This window comes from Rhinopithecus roxellana, chromosome 15 (assembly GCF_007565055.1).
Source record: "Rhinopithecus roxellana isolate Shanxi Qingling chromosome 15, ASM756505v1, whole genome shotgun sequence".
Classification (NCBI taxonomy): domain Eukaryota; kingdom Metazoa; phylum Chordata; class Mammalia; order Primates; family Cercopithecidae; genus Rhinopithecus; species Rhinopithecus roxellana.
Genome location: NC_044563.1, coordinates 22,421,374 through 22,448,195, shown reverse-complemented (window position 1 = coordinate 22,448,195; position 26,822 = coordinate 22,421,374). Strand labels below are relative to the sequence as shown.

The 26,822-nt window shown below is 36.6% G+C and overlaps 1 protein-coding gene across 2 annotated transcripts in view; it reads right to left on the bottom strand.

The window, feature by feature from the left end:
- ANO5 (anoctamin 5) overlaps positions 1–26,822 on the bottom strand; it is a 104,479-nt gene that overhangs the window by 15,179 nt on the left and 62,478 nt on the right. For both annotated transcript variants that reach the window (XM_030917150.1, XM_030917151.1), the window contains exons 13-18: positions 18,668–18,819; positions 16,448–16,522; positions 14,496–14,718; positions 11,975–12,144; positions 11,223–11,320; positions 3,761–3,891 (exon numbers count right to left, since the gene is read on the bottom strand). In XM_030917150.1, coding sequence (XP_030773010.1) covers positions 3,761–3,891; positions 11,223–11,320; positions 11,975–12,144; positions 14,496–14,718; positions 16,448–16,522; positions 18,668–18,819 — 849 coding nt within the window. The remainder of the gene's footprint in view (positions 1–3,760; positions 3,892–11,222; positions 11,321–11,974; positions 12,145–14,495; positions 14,719–16,447; positions 16,523–18,667; positions 18,820–26,822) is intronic.

Below are 26,822 nucleotides of genomic sequence, written 5' to 3'. Positions count from 1 at the left end.
AAATTCTTTTCTTTAAGAACGTTGAATATTGGCCCCCACTCTCTTCTGGCTTGTAGAGTTTCTGCTGAGAGATCCACTGTTAGTCTGATGGGTTTCCCTTTGTGGGTAACCTGATCTTTCTCTCCGGCTGCCCTTAACATTTTTTCCTTCATTTCAACTTTGGTGAATCTGACAATTATGTGTTTTGGAGTTGCTCATCTCGAGGAGCACCTTTGTGGCATTCTTTATATTTCCTGAATTTGAATGTTGGCCTGCCTTGCTAGGTTGGGGAAGTTCTCCTGGATAGTACCCTGCGGAGTGTTTTCCAACTTGGTTCCATTCTCCCCATCACTTTCAGGTACACCAATCAGATGTAGATTTGGCCTTTTCACATAGTCCCATATTTCTTGGAGGCTTTGTTCATTACTCTTTTTTCTCTAAACTTCTCTTCTCACTTCATTTCATTCATTTGATCTTCCATCACTGATACCCTTTCTTCCCATTGATCCAATTGGTTACTGAAGCTTGTGCATTCATCACATAGTTCTCATGCCATGGTTTTCAGCTCCATCATATCATTTAAGGACTTTTCTACGTTGGTTATTCTAGTTAGCCATTCATCTAATCTTTTTTCAAAGTTTTTAGCTTCTTTGTGATGGGTTTGAACTTCCTCCTTTAGCTGGGAGAAGTTTGATCGTCTGAAGCCTTCTTCTCTCAACTTGCCAAAGTCATTCTCCAACCAGCTTTGTTTCATTGCTGGCGAGCAGCTGCGTTCCTTTGGAGGTGGGGCGGGGGGGCATTCTGATTTTTAGTATTTTCAGCTTTTCTGCTGTTTTTTTCCCATCTTTGTGGTTTTATCTACCTTTGGTCTTTGATGATCGTGACATACAGATGGGGTTTTGGTATGGATGTCCTTTCTGTTTGTTAATTTTCCTTCTAACAGTCAGTACCCTCAGCTGAAGATCTGTTGGAGTTTGCTGGAGGTCCATTCCAGACCTTGTTTGCCTGGGTATCAGTAGTGAAGGTTGCAGAAGAGTGAATATTGCTGAACAGCAAATGTTGCTTCCTGACCGTTCCTCTGGAAGCTTCGTCTCAGAGGGGCGCCCAGCCATGTGAGGTCTGCCCCTACTCGGGGATGCCTCCAAGTTAGACTACTCAGGGGTCAGGGACCCAACTGAGGAGGCAGTCTGTCTGTTCTCAGATCTCAAACTCCATGCTGGGAGAACCACTACTCTCTTCAAAGCTGTCAGACAGGGTCATTTAAATCTGCAGAGGTTTCTGCTGCCTTTTGTTTGGCTATGCCTTGTCCCCAGAGGTGGAGTATACAGTGGCAGGTAGGCCTCCTTGAGCTGTGGTAGGCTACACCCAGTTCGAGCTTCCTGGCCACTTTGTTTACCTACTCAAGCCTCAGCAATGGCAGGCACCCCTCCCCTAGCCTCGCTGCCACCTTGCAATTAGATCTCAGACTGCTGTGCTAGCAATGAGGGAGGCTCAGTGGGCATGGGACTCTCTGAGCCAGGCACAGGTTATAATCTCCTAGTGTGCCGTTTGCTAAGACCCTTGGAAAAGCACAGTATTAGAGTGGGAGTGACCCAATTTTCCAGGTGTTGTGTGTCACGGTTTCCCTTGGCTAGGAAAGAGAATTCCCTTACCCCTTGCACTTCCCAAGTGAGGTGATGTCTCGCCCTGCTTCAGCTCTCGCTCGGTGGGCTGCTCCCATTGTCCTGCACACACTGTCTGACATGCCCCAGTGAGATGAACCCTGTACCTCAGTTGGAAATGCAGAAATCACCTGTCTTCTGCTTCGCTCATGCTGGTAGCTGTAGCCTGGAGCTGTTCCTATTCTGCCATCTTAGATTCAATCTACTTTTTGAGATCAGGCATAATGACTGATTCATTTGTATATTCCCAGCAGCCAGCTGGGTGTGTGTGTGTGTGTGTGTGTGTGTGTGTGTGTGCTGGAAAAGGAAATATACATTTTCTAGAATAAGAAATTTGTTAAGGTCTTGATTCTCCTTACTATCATGACATCTTTCTAAATAAGTTTTATTCTCTGTCCTCATTAAGACTCAACAGACGACCACACCTGTGTAAGTTGGCTTATCCCCACACTTTTATTCTTTTGCTTACAACAATGTTTGGGGTAAAAGAACCCATACAACTAACAGCCCAAGCTTCCCAAATGATTGAAGAAAAAAAATAAAAAGCCATTTAATGGAAATGGCTTTCCATTAAAGGAGAAAATAAAAAAAAAAATTTCATTATTCCTCCACTTTTAAATACTTTTTAAATGTTTCTGGAATTTAGCTTCTCTCATCTGACTGAATCGGTCTTGTTACCAAGTGAAAAAAGTACATATTCACTTCCTTTTTTTCCTGCTTTCTCTACCTAACCTATGAGATAGAAAATGAAGACGAAGTATTATGTAGAAGCAACATGAACTTTCTAGGTTCACATCTAATATCTTTACCTAAAATCTTTGTGGTCCATAAAAAACTTATTAAACCATGCAAATTTCAGAATCCACAACAATAAAATGTGTAGAACAATGAATACTCTGAAAAATTGTTTCAAAATCAGAGATAATATATAAAGTTTTCAGAATAAATTAATTATGTCTTAATAAGTGGTAAACAATCTTAAGAAACCTTTGTTTCAACTTTTTAATTTCAGTAATAATCTCTGATGCAGATATGTGCAAACTCATTTGAAACTTACACAATTAATTAAAAATTATAGCCTTATCACCTTATAAAGCAAAGATTATCTGAGTTTACAAAGAGTTGTATAAAATAGATTCTATTTGTCCTAAATTTATATTTCAATCCATGTGTCACATAAATATATTGCACTGGAGAAGCATGAAGAATTTTGGATCACCTCATGTATTCTACCATGGTTTTACGGGCCTTGAAAGGCAAGAAAATTATTTTCTTGGCAGGGCACTGGGGCTTACATCTGTAATTCCAGCATTTTGGTAGGCCAAGGTGGGCGAATCATGAAGTCAGGAGATTGAGACCATCTCCTGAAGCAGGAGAATCGCTTGAACCCAGGAGGCATAGGCTGCAGTGAGCCGAGATCGGGCTGCTGCACTCCAGCCTGGGTGACAGAGCAAGACTCTGTCTCAAACAAACAAACAAACAAACAAACAAACAAACAGTTTCCTTAATTCTATGAGAGAAACAGAGAAAGTTGCTTGAGATAAAACACTCTGAGCAGACCATATAAGCAGTTCCCAGAAAAATCTCTCTGAAAGTTGCTCCTCAAGAGTCTCTTCTCTATTCAAACCTTGCAATGTTTTGGATGTTTCTTGTGTTCAGCTTGTATTTCCCTTACATAATCACTTTTAGCCTTACTTTTAGCCTCACAGAAAGGACATACACTAATTGCAAGTCAAAGTCTGGAAATTTTTCCAAGCAACTTATTTTGTCTTTGAGCTGTCACTGAGGCAAACAAATGGAGAAATAGCCATCAAAGCGAATTTGAGATGGGTGTTAAAAAATGACTCTTACTTGATTTGGTTCAACAATATTAACATTCAATTAACAGGAATTATGTCTCTGAGATTGGTGTTTTGAAACTAAACTTTATTCTGCAGTCTGTTTGATGGAACAGGGAAATAGGGAACAAGTTTTCTTTATATCCCTCCACTTATCGTTTTTGCCAATCAGCCAGTGATTTATTGAACACCTACCACGTGCAAGGCAGAAAGAAATATCAGGAGCTAAAAAACCACTCATTCTTGCCGACTCTATGTTTCAGAACAGTGGTTACAAATTACCTGTTTCTAAGTACTCATAGAAAAGCCCAAGGGGTCCAAAACTTTCAAGGTCATGATCCTGCTCCCATCGACTATACAGCTTCTCAGAGTTTGTCCGAGCTTTTCGGCGTCTCCACCAATTCAAAGCCAAGCTGTTGGAAATGATAAAAGTTAATATATGAAATATAACTAACAAGAAAACGATCAGAGAATCAGAGTGTTAGATCTGGAAACTAGCAGAAATTAGAGACTGAAAAACTTAAGATCACAGAGCAAAGGGAAATGACTCCAGCCAAAGCGCAAATCAAAATCTAGTGTTCTTTTCATGATACATGCCGAAGTCAAGAGTTCTTTATTAGGGTGATCGAGAAAATAAGACAATCTTTACTCTGTTCAGAGAAATATATTTACTCAGAGACAGCTTGGCTAAGGAATAAGTGGAGGAGAGGGTTACCACTAAAAACCACTTACTAATCCTGATGCTGTCATGATGCTCAGAAGAAAATTCAAACAAATATGAAATTGATTATAATAGGAAATGACTTAAATAATGTGAAAATAAATGCAATAACATTAAACAAAATTTTAACCAACTATATTCCATGCTATATAAAAAGATGATATATCATGAGAATGTATTACTCTTTTAAAAAAGAGACTTTTAAAAAAGAAAATTAAATTAACAAATCAATAAATATATTGACTGGTTTGAGGTGAAAAACATAAAATCATCTCAATTGATGCAGAAAAAAGCATTTGATGTATTTTAAGGACCTATTAAAACCTACTTAGGAAAGAAAAGTAGAAACAGAAAAAAAATTATTTCAATCTTATCAGAAATATCTACTAAAATTCTAGGGCAAACTTTTCCTTCCTTCTTTCCTTCCTTCCTTCCTTTCTTTCCTTCCTTCCTTCCTTCCTTCCTTCCTTCCTTCCATGGAAGGAAAGGAAGGACGGATTCCTTCCTTTCTTCCTTCCTTCCCCCTTCTCCTTTCTTTCTTTCTCGCTTTCTCTCTCTTCTCTTCTTTCTTTCTTTCTTTCTTTCTTTCTTTCTTTTCTTTCTTTCTTTCTTTCCTTTCTTTCTTTCTTTCTTTCCTTTTCTTTCTTTCTTTTTCCTTCCTTGCTTTCTTTTCTTCTTTCTCTTTTCTCTTTCTTCTTTCTTCTTTCCTTTTTTTCTTTCTTTCTTCTTTCTTCTCCTTCTTCTTTCTCTTTCTTTCTTCTTCTTTCTTTCTTCTTCTTCTTTCTTTCTTTCTTTCTTTCTTCTTTTTTCTTTCTTCTTTTTTCTTTTTCTTTCTTTTCTTTCTCTTTCTTTTCTTTCTTCTTCCCTTTCCTTTTTCCTTCCTTCCCTGTTCCTTCCTCCTTCCTCTTCCTTCCTTCCTCCTTCCTTCCTTCCTTCTTCCTTCCTTCCTTCTTCCTTCCTTCCCCTTCTTCTTCTCACTCTCTCTTTCTCTCTCTCCTTTTATCTTCCTCTATGTCTGTCTTCTTTCTTTCTTTTTTGAGACAGGGTCTCACTCTGCCACTCAGGCTGCAGTGCAGTGGTGCAACCACAGCTCACTGCAGCCTTGACCTTTTCTCCTGCCTCCACCTCTCAAATAGCTGGGACTAAAGGCATGTGCCTTCATGCCTGGCTAATTTTTAAATTTTATTCTGTATGATGGGGTCTCATTTTGTTGCCCAGGCTGGTCTTGAACTCCTGGGCTCAAGCAATCCTCCCTCCTCAACCTCCCAAAGTGTTGGGATTACAGGCATGAGCCAATGCACCAGGCTGCAAACATCATTCATAATAGGGAAAAGTCTGAAGCATTCACTTTAGAATCAAGAACAAAATAAGAATTTGCATGATCACATTCAAGATTACTGGAGATCTTAGCCATAAAATAAAATAAGAAAGGCAAAATCATTGGAAATAAAGGAGCAATCTGTGATTATTAACAGTGATGTGATTGAATAGAAAACCCAAGTGAAGTCAGACAAAATAATTAGAAATAATATTAGGATTTATTAATATATTTCATTCCTGTATACCCACAACACACAAGTAGAAAACATATATACTTTTAAAAAGATATCATTTACAATAGCAAATAAAAACTACCTAGAAATTGATGTGACAAAAGATTTATAAGACTTATATGTAGAAGTTTAAAATATTTATTAGAATTCATTAAAGTCCATTTTAAGTGTTCACGAGTAAGGAGGCTTGGTATTATTTTTAAAAATTCAACTGTTTATATTGAAACAATTAAAATATAATTTCAATGAAAAAGCCAAATTATTTTTCCATGTAAAATCTGACAAGATGTTTATAAAATTTATATAGATTGATAAAAGGCCAAGAATAGCCAAGACAGTTCTACAGATAAAAAATAAGCTGATAAATGTTGCCCTACTAGATATCAAGACTTAGAAAACTGTATTAATTAAGAGATTGTAGTACTGTATTCACAATAGCAAAGACATAGAATCAACCTAAATGTCCATCAGTGGTAGAGTAGATAAAGAAAATGTGGTACACATACACCATGGAATGCTAGGCATCCACAGAAAAGAACAAGAAAAGATCATGTTCTTGGCAGGAACATGGATGGAGATGGAGGCCATTATCCTTAGCAAACTAATGCAAGAAAAGAAAACCAAATACCACATGCTCTCACTTATAAGTGAGAGACAAATGATGAAAACACATGGACACATGGAGGGGAACAGCACACACTGGGGCCTATCAGAAGGTGGAGTATGGGAAGAGGGAGAGGATCAGGAAGAATAACTATTGGGTATTAGATTTAATACCTGGATGATAAAATAGTCTATACAACAAACCCCCATAACACAAGTTACTTGTGTAACGAACCTGCACATGTACCTCTGAACTTAACAGTTAAAAAAAGAGAGAGATTGTTGTACTGGTACAGGGATAAACAAATCTTGGGATAGAATGGAAAACTTGAAATAGCCTTGCACTTGGTATAATTGTAGATAGTATTTATATTGCATGTAGATAGTGTTTATATGGCATGTGGACAGTGTTTATATGGCATAAAAAGTATTGTAGATAATATTGTATGTAGATGAATAGTATTGTAGATGATGGAGCACAGGAAAAAGGAACTTTTCAATAAATGGTAATATAAGGGTTTATACAATATATAGTTTATAGATATATATACACATATATGTACAAAATAGACTTGTATCTCATATCAAACGTAAAAATCCTGTCCATATATATTTAGAATTTGAAAGTGAAAAACAATAATGTTAAAATGTATAAAAAATTTAGAAGTAAGAATATGAGAACATCTTTGTGTATGTCTGTGTATTTCCATATAACTTTTTATCAGTACATCTGCATATCCAGTATTTTGCCTAGAACCTTACTTTTGGCATAACTTTAACAGATATAGGAAATAATAATGAAAATGTCTTATAATCCCGGGTAGGAAAATATTTCTTAAACAACTGTTTAAAAATGCTAACCCACAAAATAAAAGATTGATAAATTCTACCATATTAAAGTTATGTAATTTTGTGCATCTAAAGCAATGGTTTCCAACTGGGAGTAATTTTGCCCACAGTGACACAATTGCACTCTCTGGGGATATTTTGGTTGTCCCAGCTGGAGAGGGATGGGTTACTGGCATCTAGTGGATAGAGTCCAAAGATGCTGTTAAACATCTTACAATGCAAAGGATAACCCGTACCCCACAACTAAGAATTATATCAATAATTCTGTGGTTGTGACACTGTGACCTAAACATACTATTAAAAAATAAAAAGATGACAGTTATCTTAGAATAAAATGTTTTCAACATATATAACCAAAAAAGAAGCAAATAAACAAAAACCAGTAACCAGAAGTTTAAAAGTATTCATAGAAATAAATTGAAAAAAAGATTGACAAGTAGGAAAATGGTTAAACAACACGAACAAGCATTTAATCGAAAAGGAAACAAAATGGCCAAAAATGCTTATTCGTGTTGTTAATCAGAAAAAATTATACTAAAATGAGATATCATTTATAACCCCCAGTTGACAAAAATTAGTAAGACAGTATGAAGTACTATAGCAAATGTGGATTAAGAGGAACATTTATATATTGCTTATACTCAAGCTAAAACACAAAGAGGAAAAATGAATGATGTAAAGAGGAAAAAGCACCTGTGATTTCTGAGACACTATCAAACAGATGAGCATACTGTAACTGAAGTCACAGTGGAAAAGAGATCACCCAGTTCAAGAAAGAGAAAAAGAACATGGCTAGAAATTTCGGAAGCTCTTTCATGTGCTTCATTCCATTTATAAATTCTTCAATCCCCATGTCCATAGCCATTATCTTAAATTTTATAATAATCACTTCCTTGCTTTTTTAAAAACTAGTTTTGTCTAGTTTTTAATCCATTTTGAGTTCATTTATAAATGAGTTGTAAGTTTCACATAGCTTTTTATTATTTTGCATATGGGATGTCCAATTGTTCCAACACCACTTACAAAAAAGCCTACTCTTTCATCAATGAATTGTTTTTGCACCTGTCTTAAATTAAATGGTCCTGTTTGGCTAGAGCACAAATTTCTGCAATAGCTGTTTCTACAATCTCTACTCCATTCCACTGGTTTAAATAACTATCCCATCACCAATCCTACCTTGTCTTGATTAATATAGTTTTTAGTAAGCCTTCAAATTGAGTAGGGTATTTCCTACAGCTTTATTCTTCTTTTATCATACTTCTTTGGGTTATTTTAGTTCATGGGCCTTCCATATAAATTTTAGAATCCATTTGTCTATAGCTATAAAAATTCTGCTGATATTTTGATTATAGCAACAATAAATTGATATATCAATTTGGGGATAACTGACCACCAACATGATATTTCTCACCATTTATATAGTTTTAAAATTTCTTTAATTAATATTTTATAGTTCTCCCTACACAAATTCTATAGGATTTTAGATTCTACAAAATTATTTCATTTGTTTGGAGCTAATAAATTCTGTGCTAACCAATGTTTCTTGCATCCTGTACTTTCACTTTGTGATCTCCTTTTGCTCAAGAAAATCAGTAGTTCTTTCCATGACAATCTATACATGCAAACTCTCCTAGTCTTTTCATGTCTAAAAATGTCTATTTTACCAGCACTGTAAATAATAGTTAACCTGGTTCTAGAAATGAAAAGGGAACATTACTTTCACTGAGAACCTTGAAAATACCATCTTTTGGCATCTAATGCTATTGATGAGAAGCTGATGATAGTATAGATGACATTCATTTGAATAAAGTTAATATTTTTCATCTAAGATTTTTAAAGATTGTCTGTTTATCTTTGGTGTTCTGTAGTTTCACAATAATGAATCTGGGTGTGAACTGATTTTGTCTTGAATTGAATTCTAGTATCTTGATTCATACTTAGAATTTGTTTCCATTTCTGAAACTTGTGTTTTTCCTCATTTTTGAAAAACGTTCAGCAATTACCTATTCAAATATTTTTTCCTTCACCATTCACTCAATTACCTTTTTCTGGAACTACTAGTAGATTAATGTGGAAGCCTCTTAATATAACATACCCTTATTTTATTTTTATTAAATGTCATATATTTGTTACACTGTATAAGGTAGGTATTTCTCACTATTATTTTCCAATTCACTAATATATTCTTCAAATATGTCCAGGCTGGAATTGTACTCTGGAATTTTCCCATCTATTGTACTCATTATTTAAAGTATAATTTTTCACTTACGTGCAATTGCTTCCATTTCATATTTACTTATTCTTATTTCATTTCTGTCCATCTTTATTTATTTCCTTATCTGTTTTAATGACAGTATCACCTTCCCTTATGTTGTTAGTATTATCAACATCATTTTTAAGGGCTTTGCCAGAATATTCTAGTTAGAAATATCAGCTGGAGTAAGTTCGCTTTCTAATAATTAATTTTGTTCACAGCCTTTGCAGCATTAAATATTATCATATTTTGAAATTCTGGTTATTAGGAAGGCTGGGAGTTTTTTGTTGTTAATTTGCTTTTTTTAAAAAAAAAAATTTTTTTTTAAATTCTTTTACCTCCCCTGTCTTTTGTCTCTCTCCCTCTCTGTGCATATGTATCCCACATCTTCTGTTTGGTATAGGTATTGCCTCCATTCAGTCCTCCAGGTTCTCAATCTAGAGCTAGAACTTAAAATAAAAGTTTGGGGGCCAGGCACGGTGGCTCACGTCTGTAATCCCAGCACTTTGGGAGGCTGAGGCGGGCGGATCACCTGAGGCCAGGAGTTCCAGACCAGCCTGGTCAACATGGTGAAATCCTGTCTATACTAAAATTACAAAAACTTAGCTGGGTGTGGTGGCATGTGCCTGTAATCCCAGCTACTCAGGAGGCTGAGGCAGGAAAATTGCTTGAACCCGGGAGGTGGAGGTTGCAGTGAGCTGAGATTGCACCATTGCACTCTAGTGTGAGCGACACAGTGTGACTCTGTCTCAAAAAAAAAAAAAAAAAAGGAAAGGTTTGGCTATTTCCCTTATCGATGTGGTATATCTAAGCATGAAACTAGAAGGTTAGGCTCACATTTATTACCATTTGTGAGGATAAGTCTGTGCTCTTCTTTTGTTAGTACTTGAAATAGATCCCTAAGTGGCACTATGAAATTGTGTATATATTGGAGGTGGGAAGGTGCAGGGATGGTGTTTGCAATCTTCTTTCATGAGTGAGAATAAACCCAGTCTCTGGCTTCAAGTGCAGTTAAACTGGATGAGCCTCTGTATTAAGTGGAGCACTTTTACTCCACTTTATATTGCATACCAAACCCCGACACAGTCACTTCCTAACTAGGAGCCGTGCAGGATCGTAGACTTATGATTTTATAATTCTTTCTCTTTTTATCCATGACAATGTCCATCCACTATTTGAGATAAATTGTCAGTTTAGTTTTCTCTTTTTATAATGTATTCATTATTGCTGTGTTTTGATCAGAGAGCAGTCTTTCATGTATTGACCTGAAAGTCTCCATCATTTCATTTACAATCTATTTTTATGCCTAGATTGCATGACACGTGGATATTTTTACAAAGTTCACTTTTTAGTAATATTCAGAAATAATACACAGCGTGTAGAATAAACTGCAGAGGATATAGCATTTAGATGTCCCAGTGAAATCTTCACAGGAGAGAAAAGTAACAAAAATGCATATTTAAAAGATTGTATTCAAAACATTATATTGTACCTCATAAATATAGATAATTATTATTTGTGAAATAAATTTTTAAAACCTTGCCAGCCATCGAACCAAAATGAATAAATAAATAAAAATAAGAGTTTATATTACCTTAATGCAACCTTCACTGTTGATTAAAAATAAAGCTTTCTTTTGGCTTAAACATTTTCTAACAAAGGCATCTTGATAATCAAAAAATTCTACCTTGTTCCAGAGGAAATCTCTTAAATCAAATAAAGAGGTTACTTAAATCAAATAAAAAGCCTGTAAGTCATACATACGGATAAATGGCTTCTTTAATGTTTCCAAAAATCTGTTTCCCGGTCATTATAATGGTCAATTGCGTTGTCAATTCTATAAGACAGCCTCCAGGATCACACTAGTCAGAAGCAAGATGGGAGAAAACAGAATTGAATGATCAAAAAGATGGAAATTTGCAACACCTAAAGGAAACCCTAAACCATAAGATTAGAATCTCAAGGTTTTGGTTAGAAGGGGTAAGATATATTTAGTCCAATAGTTCCAAACCTGATCACAGACCAGTGCCAGGCTAGCTGCATTAGATTCATCTGTGAACTGTGTTAAAAAACACAGATTCCTGGGTCTCATTCTTAGAAAATTCTGAGTCTTTATATCTGGGTTAGGGTTGGGAGTTGTTATATCTTCCATTCTCCAAAATTTGGAAACCATGGATCTGTTCTAACTCTACTACCTACAGTGGAACCATTTCCACAGAAAGTAATTAGTCTTCCTTTGCAGGAAATTTTTAGGAATAAAGACTTTATGTCATTTTATGTCTCATATTCTACTGCCAAACTATAGGCAAAATGTAAATTCTTGCTCAAAAATAAACTGAGAAGTTTATCAAATGACAGGATTCATCTGTGAGCAATACTCTCTATGGATACACAGTCGGTGTCTAGATATCTTTTGTAATTTTTTAGATATGAATCAGTGCTTGGCACACAGAAAGTGGTTAATACTGAGGTATTGAAGCTACACACCTCACCTCACCTCACAAGGAAATTCTTACCTCTTCACTTCTCCACTCGTCAAATAAATATGTGTATTTTCCAGGATAGCCTACGAACTTCCCTTTAAAGAAAGCTACGTAGAAGCAGGATGAGTAAAAATTTACAAACTGAAACAGGAACATTTTCAAGGTAAGACTGCTCTCATACTCCTGGTATGTTCGAGGAATTTCTATTAAGCAAAAAAAAAAAAAAAAAAAAAAAAAAAAAAATTGTTTAGTGCATCTTCTTATTTTTCCTTGAACTTCGTACTCACTGGGACAAGTGAACATCAAGTAACTACAGATTTGTGTTAGATTTTCTGTTACACACTTTGTATTAAACTAACCACTGGAAAAGCCTAGGAAGCTGTTGTTACCACAGTCAGAGAGGCAGCATTCTTGTCTTGGGGTTACAAAGAATTTGAAATTCAAACCCAGATGATATGGTTTGGCACTCTGTCCCAAGCGAAATCTCATGTCAAATTGTAATTCCCACGTGTCAAGGGAGGGACCTGGTGGGAGGACATTGAATCATGGGGGTGGTTTCCCCCATGCTGTTCTCTTGGTGTTGAGTGAATTCTCAAGAGAGCTCATGGTTTTTTTTATTTATTTATTTTTGAGATGGAATCTCACTCTGTCACCCAGGTGGAATCCAGTGGTGTGATCTTGGCACACTGGAACCTCCGCCTCCCAGGTTCAAACAATTCTTCTGCCTCATCTTCCTGAGTAACTGGGACTACAGACATGTGCCACCACGTCTGGCTAATTTTTTTGTATTTTTAGTAGAGACAGGGTTTCACCATGTTGGCCAGGCTGGTCTCAAACTCCAGACTTTGTGATCCGCCCGCCTCGGCCTCCCAAAGTGCTGGGATTACAGGTATGAGCCACCACACCCGGCCAATTGAGAGCTAATGGTTTGAAAGTGTGGCACTTCCCCATGTACTCGCTCTCCTGCTGCCGTATGAAGAAGGTGTTTGTTTCCCCTTTACCTTCCACCATGATTGTTAAGTTTCCTGAGGCCTCACCAGCCATGTGAACCATGAGTCAATTAAACCTCTTTCCTTTACAAACTTCCCAGTCTCAGGTAGTATCTTTACAGCAGTGTGAAAATGAACTAATACACCAAATAAGAAACTTATGCTCATCTCCAAACACTATCTGCTATCCTATAAGCCACTAGAACTCATCTGTTTACAATCAGGTTTGAAGAAAATAAGCTCACATCAAGGGCGGTGATGATTTCCAACAGAATTGTGTTGCCCTCTCATGAATTCAATGGCTATATTAATTTTGAAAATAATGTGATTAGCAAATAGTGGCAGAAATAGTACACATTTTCCCTCTCCTTTATTTAAAATGCATGATCACAATCTGTCATTTAATGAATTCTAAAGATAACAAACTATTAAATTATCTTCACTCTGCAATAGAGGGTCATGAAGCACAAAAATGTAGAAAAGTATGTTTTCCTGAGCTGATGATCTCCCAGTAGCATGAGCTGATCCAGCCAAATCATGACATTTTCAGCAATACTGAAAGTATCACAAAATATTTTAAAGACACAGATAACTCCCCCATTTTAGTGAAATGTAGCTGTATTCCTACAAAACCTGTAATGTGAACTTGAATGATTTTTTTTCCCACTGAGGAAAATGGTGAGTTTTTAGGTGCTTTTAAAAGCAATTTATCTGCTGTGATTTTCTCACTGTTGACAGCAGACGTAAAAATGAGAGAGAACTCCACATTTGAAAATAGTATATAATGAAAGTCTCATCTCAGTGCTCATTCCAGAGCTGACTGAATAACGTGGTCTTTTGCTTGACATCAGCCATGATGTCTATGTACAACAGATTCAAAGGAGCTTGAACCCTGGAGTGAACACTCAGAGAAGAGGCTGATGCCTTTATTTGAGTCTCCGATCTTACTGCTAACTTGCCAGGAAAAAGAGCAAAAGCGACTGTGCTCTGTGCTGCTCTACCTAACTCAATCTCTCACTTAACCTGTGATCCCTTTCAATTACTTTCCCCGTGGCTTTAAGTAGAAATTTTAATATTTTAACAAGAAAATAATCCAAGTTCTATGAGATGGCAGTAGAAAAGAAAAGCACTAAAATTTAGATTTATTTAGGAGAAGCTGACTTTTCTGTTTTTTCAGAATAACTTCCAAAATCAATACTTTCTAAGAACCATACACATGAAATAACAATTATCTGTGCCTTCAGTGCAGTAAAGTGATTATTTTTCTTAGGATTCAACTAGACCCATCAAGGGAGAATTAAGACAAGAATACTCAGAAAGATAAATAGAGTCCAAATTCTTATTATTTTTTTTTTTTCAGTTCTTTTTGCTGCTTCCGTTATAATGGACCTTGAATTGTGGCTCTTAAGCAATTTTGAAATAGCAGATATGAGTCTACCTATAGAGAAAAATTGCCTTAAAAGGTACTCTTTGAAAATGAACTCCTGGGGAGCTGATCCAAAATAGACATATAGCATCAATAAGAATCATTCTTCAGAATCACACTAATGATTTGGCGAGCTTACCCATTTTTGTGATCCACGCAGATATCTTTTCATAAAAGAAATTCAAGATCAAGATGACAATAAAGTTCAAGCATGATCCTGTGAGTGATGTGGTTATCTGAGGAGTAAGGAAGCTTTTGACCTGCTTTAAGGATGCATCACTTTCCATGAAACTAGCAAATGTAGCAAAGACTGACAGGCGGTACACAATTACAGCTACCATACTGGTGACGACAAGAGACATCTGGGAAAGGAAAACAAAGAACTGCTATTTGGGTCTCTGCATCTCTGTTAGGAATACATATCTAACATATTGATTATTCTGTTTATCTCATTATATGAAGTTTAGCAGGTCTCATGTGCAAAGCAAACTAAGCCAGTCTCTCTTTCCCTAGATGGCAAGATGTGAACACTGGCAAGGTAAAAGGGTTAAAGATAAGGCATATACTAGCTGCTGGTTAAGTCTAAAAGAAACGTCTTCACTGTTCATCCTCTAGGCTTATCCTTTAGTAGGGAGTGGCAACCTATAGTAGAAGGCCAAATCCTGCCTGTGGCCTTGCCTGATCTTATATGGCCCTTAAGTTAGGAATGTTCTTTTGCATTTTTTTTTTTTTTTTAGACGGAGTCTTGCTCTGTTGCCCAGGTTGGAGTGCAGTGGCGCAATGTTGGCTCACTGCAAGCTCCACCTCCCGGGTTCAAGTGATTCTCCTGCCTCAGCCTCCTTAGTAGATAGGACTATAGGCGCCCGCCACCACACTTGGCTAATTTTTTGTATTTTTAGTATAGACGGGGTTTCACCATGTTAGCCAGGATGGTCTCCATCTCCTGACCTTGTGATCCGCCCACCTCGGCCTCCCAAAGTGCTAGGATTACAAGCGTGAGCAAGGGCGCCCAGCCTTCTTTAGCATTTCTAAAGGTTATAGAGAAAAGTAAAGGCAATTATGTTCCAGAGACTACATGTGGCACAAAGCCAAAAATATATCTGGCTCCTTTACAGAAAATGTTTGCTGATGCATGCTCTACATTGAAGTTAAAGATGTAGAATCAAGATCACTTATTTTCCTAAGAAAAATGCATGCCAATATTGCCAGAATATTGCCATTAATGCTCTAATATGCCTGGTAGTTTAGAAATTTATATAGATTCTGTATAAATTTTGTACACTTTCAATATTGCGAAAGCACAAAGATGGCTTTCTATGAATCATTAGAAATTTTATTCTAAAAGTTGAGGAAATGAGTCAAATTAAATGAAAACTAGAAATCAAAAACAGAAAATTTTCTAGGGATATACTCCAGATTTCTCAAAAGAGAGTCCTGAATTAATGATTCTCCCCGTTTTATTTTATCACATCTCCTTAATGATTATTACATAATCTAAGAAAACATATTTTTACTGTTTTAAAATATGAAAATAATAGATTTAACAAGAAATGTTAAAGATACATCGTATGGGGTTTATGGACTGGTGAGTCTACACTATAGTCTACAACTGTCAATTATTTATATTTCAACATGCTAACTAACCCCTTAGAAGGTAACACTGCCTGTTTTCCTAAAATTAAACACTAACTGTTAAGAGGGAACACATTTGGAAAAAGGAAGAGCAGGAAATAAAGTGGAAATAAAGATACATTCATGATTTTTCTAAACTAACCAAAGAGTCTGGAATCAGAGTAAGTTTGTTATTCTGTCCTGATTTCAAGTGATCACTTAAATGAAGTGTTGTGAGGCAGGGAGGGACAGGCTTTAAGACAAAGCATCTCCTCTTCCTCGAGATCTTTTCCCAAAGTTTAATTATGGAAAATCCCTATAAATTACAGTTTATTTTGTGTAAGAGCTATAACCAAGATAAAAAGACCAGGGAGGGAGAGGGAAAGGAAGGACTCAAGAGACATTGCAGATAACACTGCTGAGATAGCTTATTTAATCACCTGTTGAAGAAAGTATAGCAATTTTTAAAGAAATGCTCACCCATAATGTCACTGTGGCTCCTGAAAGAAAGTACCATGGAATACGTGCATATAGAGGCATGTAAGGTTCCATCTCCTGTAATGTTGAAGAAATCACAAAGAAATTGAAAATCTCCCCTCTAAGTCAAGACTCCAAGCACTAGTCAATATCATAGAGCCCCGTTAAAGCAGGAACTTCCCAAAAGGGCCTACTATAGGCCACGGAAAGCTACATTATAAGAATGGTTCCTTCTCTTGAAGGAGAAATCTCTAGGCATCCTAGATGGGGTATTTTACACATGATATGAGACATAATGGATATACACAATTTCCTAAATGCTGAATTACGAAGTTTAGGGCCTGGCACTCAGTAAATAAAGTCAAATAATGAAGGTTGCTGCTTAGGCAGACATGCTTTATGATGTTTAATGGTGTTATAATTTTATTCTAATTGAATCGAATTGCATTGCTCTGCAATAGCTCTGCATGATATTAGATGCTTTCTTTATATTTTTCAGATAAACTGTGTTCTTCCACACAGCTCAGGAGCCAAGACTTCCACCTTTAATCTTTAAGAGTCATTAATGAAAGATATTGATTATACAGCTGACATTCTTAGGCGCATCAAGAAGCAAGTAGATTTTACCTAAAAGAAGCAAAAAATAGTAAAAGAAAAAAAAAAGCTGTCAGCAGAAATCAAAATCATGTAATTCCATAACATAATATTTTACATTTTAAGAATTTTAAGGGTGGTCTGAATAAAAATAGGACTCTCAACAGGCAGGGTAGGCTGTTCAAGAGTTCTACAGACCTCAGAATGTGTGTGGATGTATGTGTATATGTGACTGTGTACATGTGTGTTCATGTGTGCACCCAATGTATGTGTGCTCATGCATGTATGTGCATATTTGTGTGGGTGCACCTGTGTGTTCCCAATGCAGATTTAAATTTGACAGTTCTGGTTGCCCTTAAACACTGAAGAAGCACTGCAATAAGTAAAAATAAATACATAAATAAATAAATAAATAAATAAAAAGCTCTGTTTCTTGATTTCTAAACCATGAAAGCTAAGTAAAGTCAATGATTCACAGTGAATCAATACATATGGCTTTTCAACCGGATTCAAATGTAAGCATTCAATACATTTTTTTCTGTGAATTTTTGACAAAGTTAATGGGACTGCTTTTGTTTTCTTTTTTCTCATGAAATCGGAATAAACATCATGTCATCATTCTGTCAATATCTTTTAATATATTTTCTTAATTTCAAACTGCCACCCAAATTGTTAATGTATTTTCTGAGATGTTTTCATGCTCTTTGGAGATGTTTTTGTGATCTTCCAATGAAACTTAGTAATTGTTTAGTGAATGCCTAAATGGTGAAAATAATTTTAAATGTTATACTGCAAGAATAGTTTTCTGAAGAGAAGAGGGAATTCTACTGAAGAGAGTGTATTTGGGACACATATTATTCTCTTTTAAATGGCAACAGGAAACACAGTGATTGTAGATTATGGAAAAATAGGGGCTCGAAAAATATGTAACCAAGATTCTGGTCTTTAAAGGCAAAGCACTTCCATTTTCACATGAAAAAAGTGAGGTACCAAAAAGTTAAACAACTCAGTCAAGAACATATAGCTATTTTGTCAGCTAAGAATTCTAACACATAGACTTCTTCCTCCACACACCAATACAATGATTGTCAATATAATCAATTAAAAGGAGCCATGTGAAGAAAAGTTAGTCTAATAAAACAATCACTCATAAGACCTCAATCTTAATATAAATACTATTTTAATGTTTATATATCACTTAGGATCATTTCAATGTCTATACATTTATATACAAAGCCCACAGCATACACACTATTTTCCGTTTTGAACTTAGTTTAATGTTATTATGCCTTGGATTTGTTTCAAAATAATTTAGTGATACAAAGGAGTATGAGTATGAATGAAACAAGATTGTCCATGAATTAAAAACGATTAATTCTGAGTGATGGGTTCATCCATGTGGTTCATTATACATTTCTATCTACATTTGAAAGTGTTTGAAAATTTTCATATATATACATTCATATATATATATTTATATACATGTATGTATATTAGAAACAAGTAGTTTATGTCATTTATATGTTGCAGAATATTTTAAAGGCAAATTAAACTATGATTATATGAGAAGAAACCTATAGCAGTGTGTCCATTGAGATATGCTGCCCATTTCACAGTTTTCTAGTCTACCTTGGTCACTGGATTCAATTTCCTGTGTTTACACATAGCTTCAAATTCCGGTCTCAGCTGAAGCTGCTGCTGTTCCTCTTCAAAGTCCACCAGGTCCCACTCATATTCCAGTCTGGCTTGTCGTTGTTTCCAAAACTCCAAAAATAAGGTGACTACAGGTAAACAAATATAAAAAAAATAAGATATAAAAAAAAGTTAAAGACTTTTTCAACTTTTCCCTTTAATCGCTTTGGTTGCAGGATGGTTCACATGTTTCAGGTGGCTATTGTTTCACTGTTGTGTTTGATTAAAACTTCATCAATTATTAATGTTGGCATAATATTGTGTATCCGATAATACACTGAAAAAAAAACTCATACAAAAATTTAAATTAATTTCTTGGTCAGTGGTCCAAGCAAGAATTATTTTCAGACATATTAATATATTTCTTCATTCAGATAATTTGAAGTAGTATTTAAAATTAGCTTTTTATTAACACTGAATTTTTTTTTTTTTTTGCATGTATCTGTTATCTTTTATGGGAATCATTTAAGTCATTGTACTGCTTTCTCAGGCTTAGAGAAATATACCTAGGAAGCATAAGAGCCAATCCCCAGCACAATTACTCTCTCTTTTAAAATACATATACTATGTATACACACAAAACTTCAGCTTTCTTTTTATTTCTTTATTTGAGTCTCCTTCTGTCACCCAGGCTGGTCTCAAACTTCTGGTCTCTAGTGATCCTTCCACCTCAGCCCCCCAGAGTGCTGGAATTATCAACTTTCAATTGAAGAATATATATTTACAGGAAAGTACATAAAATATAAAGGTACAATTTAAAAAATTCACAAAATAAATATACCCATATAATCAGCACCAATATAAAAAATGTTCCATTACAAATGGATTTACATAAATGATATACAACTGATAGCTTTTCGTGTCAAGCTTTTTTTTTTTTGGTTCAACTTTGTTGCTGTGTGCAGTGAAAATTCATTTATTTTCATTGCTGCATAGTATTCAACTGTATGCTTAAATTGCAATTCTGGTTATATATTCTTGGACTGACAGACATTTGAGTTGTTTCCAGATACCTGCTATTACACATAGTGCTGCTATGAACATTCTTGTAATCTACTGGTGTGCATATACATGCCTTTCTATTGGGATATACTTAGGAAGAGAATACTAACACTTCCAATATTAACTTATGATTTTATCATCTATGAAAGATTCAACTTTCTGACTCACTACCTTTTAAATAATGTAAAGAACTATGGATATCCATGCATTTTAAAAAATCTTAATTATTATTTTATCACTGTAGTCATCTAATTGCTGTCTCAGCTTCCAAAATATATTTTTCTAGTGCAAATATATCTATCTTTTGACGGTTGGTTTTTTGTTTGTTTATTTGCTCATGTATACATTGGCTTATGTTTTCCTTTGCTCATTATTTAAACTTTAGAGAAATATTTAAACATTTATTAAGTGGGAAGAACACTGTAGACTAACTACTTAACAATTTTAAAGTGTACAATTAATTATTGTGGACCATTAGCACAATGCTGTACAGATCTTATTCATCTTGCTTAATTGAAACTTTCAAGTATGCTTATTGATTAGTAACTGCTCATTTCCTAATCCTCCAACCCCTAGTAACCACAATTCCACTCTTTGATTCCATGAGTTTGGCTGTTTTAGATACTTCATATAACTCCTCCAGTCAAAAAGTAATTCAGCCCTCCTCTGTACTCCCTCAGGATTTACAATGCACTTCTATGAAAGTAGACTTCACATTCTTTCCCAATTAGATTGTGACTTTCTTAACAACAGGTTATATTTCATTCACTTATTCATACAATCATTTAATACTGGTTGTGAATTTCATGAGGCAGAAACTTTTACTCTATTCATTTCATTACTGCTGTATGCAGTAGATACATTGTTACCAGGGAGAACAGTTTCATGAACTTGGTACTGTTAAACATTTTAATATTTGCTTGTTTGTTTATACCATAACAGAACAACTACCATTAATTTTAGAAGCAGTATTTGGTTACCATGGCTATGCAAGAGATTGGATGTCGTATACATAATACTAAAACTTTTAAATACACTAAGCATTTAAAATTTTTTGTCCCAAAGTTTGTTAATGCTGAAGTAGAAATAAGAAAGTTGGCTGACATAGATGGGATTTTGAGATAAATTAACGATGGTACAAAATAGCTAGCAAAAAGAGTACTGTAAGGAAAGATAAATGATATGGACTAAAACCAAAATTGTTCCCATGATTTCTATGGACTTTTGTGATTATAAGTATATAGGAATCACAGGATTCACATATTTCCTGAAAAGGATTTCAGGAAATTAAAGAGACCCTTGGTTTGGGCCTTATAGATTATGCCTAAATAGGAATTGACCTTTTTCTTTTGAAGAAGGAATACAATTAGCACTTAAATTATTCATTGATGCAACATATATTTGAATACATACCATATGCCTAGCCCTGGAACTATGGAGATGAAAGCCATGGTGTTTGTCCCAAAGCAGCAAGTAATCTAGTGATGAACCTGGCTTCTACACAATGACAATCATGGAGGCATGTACACTAAAAATGTGTCTTACAATCAAGGACCATGTATGTGCCTATTTAAATTCCTATTACCTAGAATAGTACCTGTTCCAGGGTAGAAACTTTAAAAACTAGTTGCTGAATTATATTAAAGTATAAATAAAATGAAATCATTAAATTTCTGAAATAAAGCATAGGTGAACATCTTACATTATCTCTGAATGGGGAAGGTTTTCTGAAGAAACACAAGAATAAGGAAAACTATAAGGAAAGTTTTATGACCAGTAATATATATTAAAATGTCCATTGACTATGAATGAGATCAAATGTAAATTACAAACTGAAAAAAATATTTGCAATTTCTGTGGCAGACAAAGGATTACTGTACTTATACAAAAGTACCCTGTGAATTATAAAAATAAATTAAATACTTCAAACATCAAGGAGAGCCAACGGTCAGTAAATATTAAAAACGTGACCAGAGGGGCGGAGCAAGATGGCCGAATAGGAACAGCTCCAGTCTCCAACTCCCAGCGCGAGCGACACAGAAGACCGGTGATTTCTGCATTTTCAACTGAGGTACTGGGGTCATCTCACTAGGGAGTGCCGGACAATCGGTGCTGGTCAGCGGCTGCAGCCCGACCAGCCAGAGCTGAAGCAGGGTGAGGCATCGCCTCACCTGGGAAGCGCAAGGGGGAAGGGAATCCCTTTTCCTAGCCAGGGGAACTGAGACACACAACACCTGGAAAATCGGGTAACTCCCACCCCAATACTGCACTTTAAGCAAACAGGCACACCAGGAAATTATATCCCACACCTGGCCGGGAAGGTCCCACGCCACAGACCCTCCCTCATTGCTAGCACAGCAGTCTGCGATCTAACCGCAAGGCAGCAGCGAGGCTGGGGGAGGGGTGCCCACCATTGCTGAGGCTTAAGTAGGTAAACAAAGCCGCTGGGAAGCTCCAACTGGGTGGAGCTCACAGCAGCTCAAGGAAACCTGCCTGTCTCTGTAGACTGCACCTCTGGGGACAGGGCACAGCTAAACAACAACAAAAAAAGCAGCAGGAACCTCTGCAGATGCAAATGACTTTGTCTGACAGCTTTGAAGAGAGCAGTGGATCTCCCCACACGGAGGCTGAGATCTGAGAAGGGACAGACTGCCTGCTCAAGTGGGTCCCTGACCCCTGAGAAGCCTAACTGGGAGACATCCCCCACTAGGGGCAGTCTGACACCCCACACCTCACAGGGTGGAGTACACCCCTGAGAGGAAGCTTCCAAAGTAAGAATCAGACAGGTACACTCGCTGTTCAGCAATATTCTATCTTCTGCAGCCTCTGCTGCTGATACCCAGGCAAACAGGTCTGGAGTGGACCTCAAGCAATCTCCAACAGACCTGCAGCTGAGGGTCCTGACTGTTAGAAGGAAAACTATCAAACAGGAAGGACACCTATACCAAAACCCCATCAGTAAGTCACCATCATCAAAGACCAGAGGCAGATAAAACCACAAAGATGGGGAAAAAGCAGGGCAAAAAAGCTGGAAATTCAAAAAACAAGAGCGCATCTCCCCCTGCAAAGGAGCGCAGCTCATCGCCAGCAACGGATCGAAGCTGGTCAGAGAATGACTTTGACGAGATGAGAGAAGAAGGCTTCAGTCCATCAAACTACTCAGAGCTAAAGGAGGAATTACATACCCAGCGAAAAGAAACTAAAAATCTTGAAAAAAGAGTGGAAGAACTGACAGCTAGAATAATTAATTCAGAGAAGGTCATAAACGAAATGACAGAGATGAAAACCATGACACGAGAAATACGTGACAAATGCACAAGCTTCAGTAACCGACTCGATCAACTGGAAGAAAGAGTATCAGCGATTGAGGATCAAATGAATGAAACGAAGCAAGAAGAGAAACCAAAAGAAAAAAGAAGAAAAAGAAATGAACAAAGCCTGCAAGAAGTATGGGATTATGTAACAAGACCAAATCTACGTCTGATTGGGGTGCCTGAAAGTGAGGGGGAAAATGGAACCAAGTTGGAAAACACTCTTCAGGATATCATCCAGGAGAACTTCCCCAAACTAGTAGGGCAGGCCAACATTCAAATTCAGGAAATACAGAGAAGGCCACAAAGATACTCCTCCAGAAGAGCAACTCCAAGACACATCATTGCCAGATTCACCAAAGTTGAAATGAAGGAAAATATCTAAAGGGCAGCCAAAGAGAAAGGTCAGGTTACCCACAAAGGGAAGCCCATCAGACTAACAGCAGATCTCTCGGCAGAAACTCTACAAGCCAGAAGAGAGTGGGGGCCAATATTCAACATTCTTAAAGAAAAGAATTTTAAATCCCAGAATTTCATATCCAGCCAAATTAAGTTTCATAAGTGAAGGAGAAATAAAATCCTTTACAGATAAGCAAATGCTTAGAGATTTTGTCACCACCAGGCCTGCCTTACAAGAGACCCTGAAGGAAGCCCTAAACATGGAAAGGAACAACCGGTACCAGCCATTGCAAAAACATGCCAAAATGTAAAGACCATCGAGGCTAGGAAGAAACTGCATCAACTAACGAGCAAAATAACCAGTTAATATCATAATGGCAGGATCAAGTTCACACATAACGATATTAACCTTAAATGTAAATGGACTAAATGCTCCAATTAAAAGACACAGACTGGCAAACTGGATAAAGAGTCAAGACGCATCAATTTGCTGTATTCAGGAGACCCATCTCACATGCAGAGACACACATAGGCTCAAAATAAAGGGATGGAGGAAGATCTACCAAGCAAATGGAGAACAAAAAAAAGCAGGGGTTGCAATCCTAGTCTCTGATAAAACAGACTTTAAACCATCAAAGATCAAAAGAGACAAAGAAGGCCATTACATAATGGTAAAGGGATCAATTCAACAGGAAGAGCTAACTATCCTAAATATATATGCACCCAATACAGGAGCACCCAGATTCATAAAGCAAATCCTTAGAGACTTACAAAGAGACGTACACTCCCATACAATAATAATGGGAGACTTCAACACTCCACTGTCAACATTAGACGGATCAACGAGAGAGAAAGCTAACAAGGATATCCAGAAATTGAACTCATCTCTGCACCAAGCGGACCTAATAGACATCTATAGAACTCTCCACCCCAAATCAACAGAATATACATTCTTCTCAGCACCACATCGCACTTATTCCAAAATTGATCACATAATTGGAAGTAAAGCATTCCTCAGCAAATGTAAAAGAACAGAAATTATAACAAACTGTCTCTCAGACCACAGTGCAATCAAACTAGAACTCAGGACTAAGAAACTCAATCAAAACCACTCAACTACATGGAAACTGAACAACCTGCTCCTGAATGACTACTGGGTACATAACGAAATGAAGGCAGAAATAAAGATGTTCTTTGAAACCAATGAGAACAAAGATACAACATACCAGAATCTCTGGGACACATTTAAAGCAGTGTGTAGAGGGAAATGTATAGCACTAAATGCCCACAAGAGAAAGCTGGAAAGATCTAAAATTGACACTCTAACATCACAATTAAAACAACTAGAGAGGCAAGAGCAAACACATTCAAAAGCTAGCAGAAGGCAAGAAATAACTAAGATCAGAGCAGAACTGAAGGAGATAGAGACACAAAAACCCTCCAAAAAATCAATGAATCCAGGAGATGGTTTTTTGAAAAGATCAACACAATTGACAGACCGCTAGCAAGACTAATAAAGAAGAAAAGAGAGAAGAATCAAATAGACGCAATAAAAAATGATAAAGGGGATATCACCACTGACTCCACAGAAATACAAACTACCATCAGAGAATACTATAAACACCTCTACGCAAATCAACTAGAAAATCTAGAAGAAATGGATAATTTCCTGGACACTTACACTCTTCCAAGACTAAAGCAGGAAGAAGTTGAATCCCTAAATAGACCAATAGCAGGCTCTGAAATTGAGGTAATAATTAATAGCCTACCAACCAAAAAAAGTCCTCTGAATTCTACCAGAGGTACAAGGAGGAGCTGGTACCATTCCTTCTGAAACCATTCCAATCAATAGAAAAAGAGGGAATCCTCCCTAACTCATTTTAGGAGGCCAACGTCATCCTGATACCAAAGCCTGACAGAGACACAACAAAAAAAGAGAATTTTAGACCAATATCCCTGATGAACATTGATGCAAAAATCCTCAATAAAATATTGGCAAACCAGATTCAGCAGCACATCAAAAAGCTTATCCACCATGATCAAGTGGGCTTCATCCCTGGGATGCAAGGCTGGTTCAACATTCGCAAATTAATAAATGTAATCCAGCATATAAACAGAACCAAAGACAAGAACCACATGATTGTCTCAATAGATGCAGAAAAGGCTTTTGACAAAATTCAACAGCCCTTCATGCTAAAAACACTCAATAAATTCGGTATTGATGGAACGTACCTCAAAATAATAAGAGCTATTTATGAGAAACCCACAGCCAATATGATACTGAATGGGCAAAAACTGGAAAAATTCCCTCTGAAAACTGGCACAAGACAGGGATGCCCTCTCTCATCGCTCCTATTCAACATAGTGTTGGAAGTTCTGGCTAGGGCAATCAGGCAACAGAAAGAAATCAAGCGTATTCAGTTAGGAAAAGAAGAAGTCAAATTGTCCCTGTTTGCAGATGACATGATTGTATATTTAGAAAACCCCATTGTCTCAGCCCAAAATCTCCTTAAGCTGATAAGCAACTTCAGCAAAGTCTCAGGATACAAAATTAATGTGCAAAAAACATGAGCATTCTTATACACCAGTAACAGACAGACAGAGAGTCAAATCATGAATGAACTTCCATTCACAATTGCTTCAAAGAGAATAAAATACTTAGGAATCCAACTTACAAGGGATGTAAAGGACCTCTTCAAGGAGAACTACAAACCACTGCTCAGTGAAATAAAAGAGGACACAAACAAATGGAAGAACACACCATGCTCATGGATAGGAAGAATCAATATCGTGAAAATGGCCATACTGCCCAAGGTTATTTATAGATTCAATGCCATCCCCATCAAGCTACCAATGAGTTTCTTCACAGAATTGGAAAAAACTGCTTTAAAGTTCATATGTAACCAAAAAAGACCCCGCATTGCCAAGACAATCCTAAGTCAAAAGAACAAAGCTGGAGGCATCACGCTACCTGACTTCAAACTATACTACAAGGCTACAGTAGCCAAAACAGCATGGTACTGGTACCAAAACAGAGATATAGACCAATGGAACAGAACAGAGTCCTCAGAAATAATACCACACATCTACAGCCATCTGATCTTTGACAAACCTGAGAGAAACAAGAAATGGGGAAAGGATTCCCTATTTAATAAATGGTGCTGGGAAAATTGGCTAGCCATAAGTAGAAAGCTGAAACTGGATCCTTTCCTTACTCCTCATACGAAAATTAATTCAAGATGGATTAGAGACTTAAATGTTAGACCTAATACCATAAAAACCCTAGAAGAAAATCTAGGTAGTACCATTCAGGACATAGGCATGGGCAAGGACTTCATGTCTAAAACACCAAAAGCAACGGCAGCAAAAGCCAAAATTGA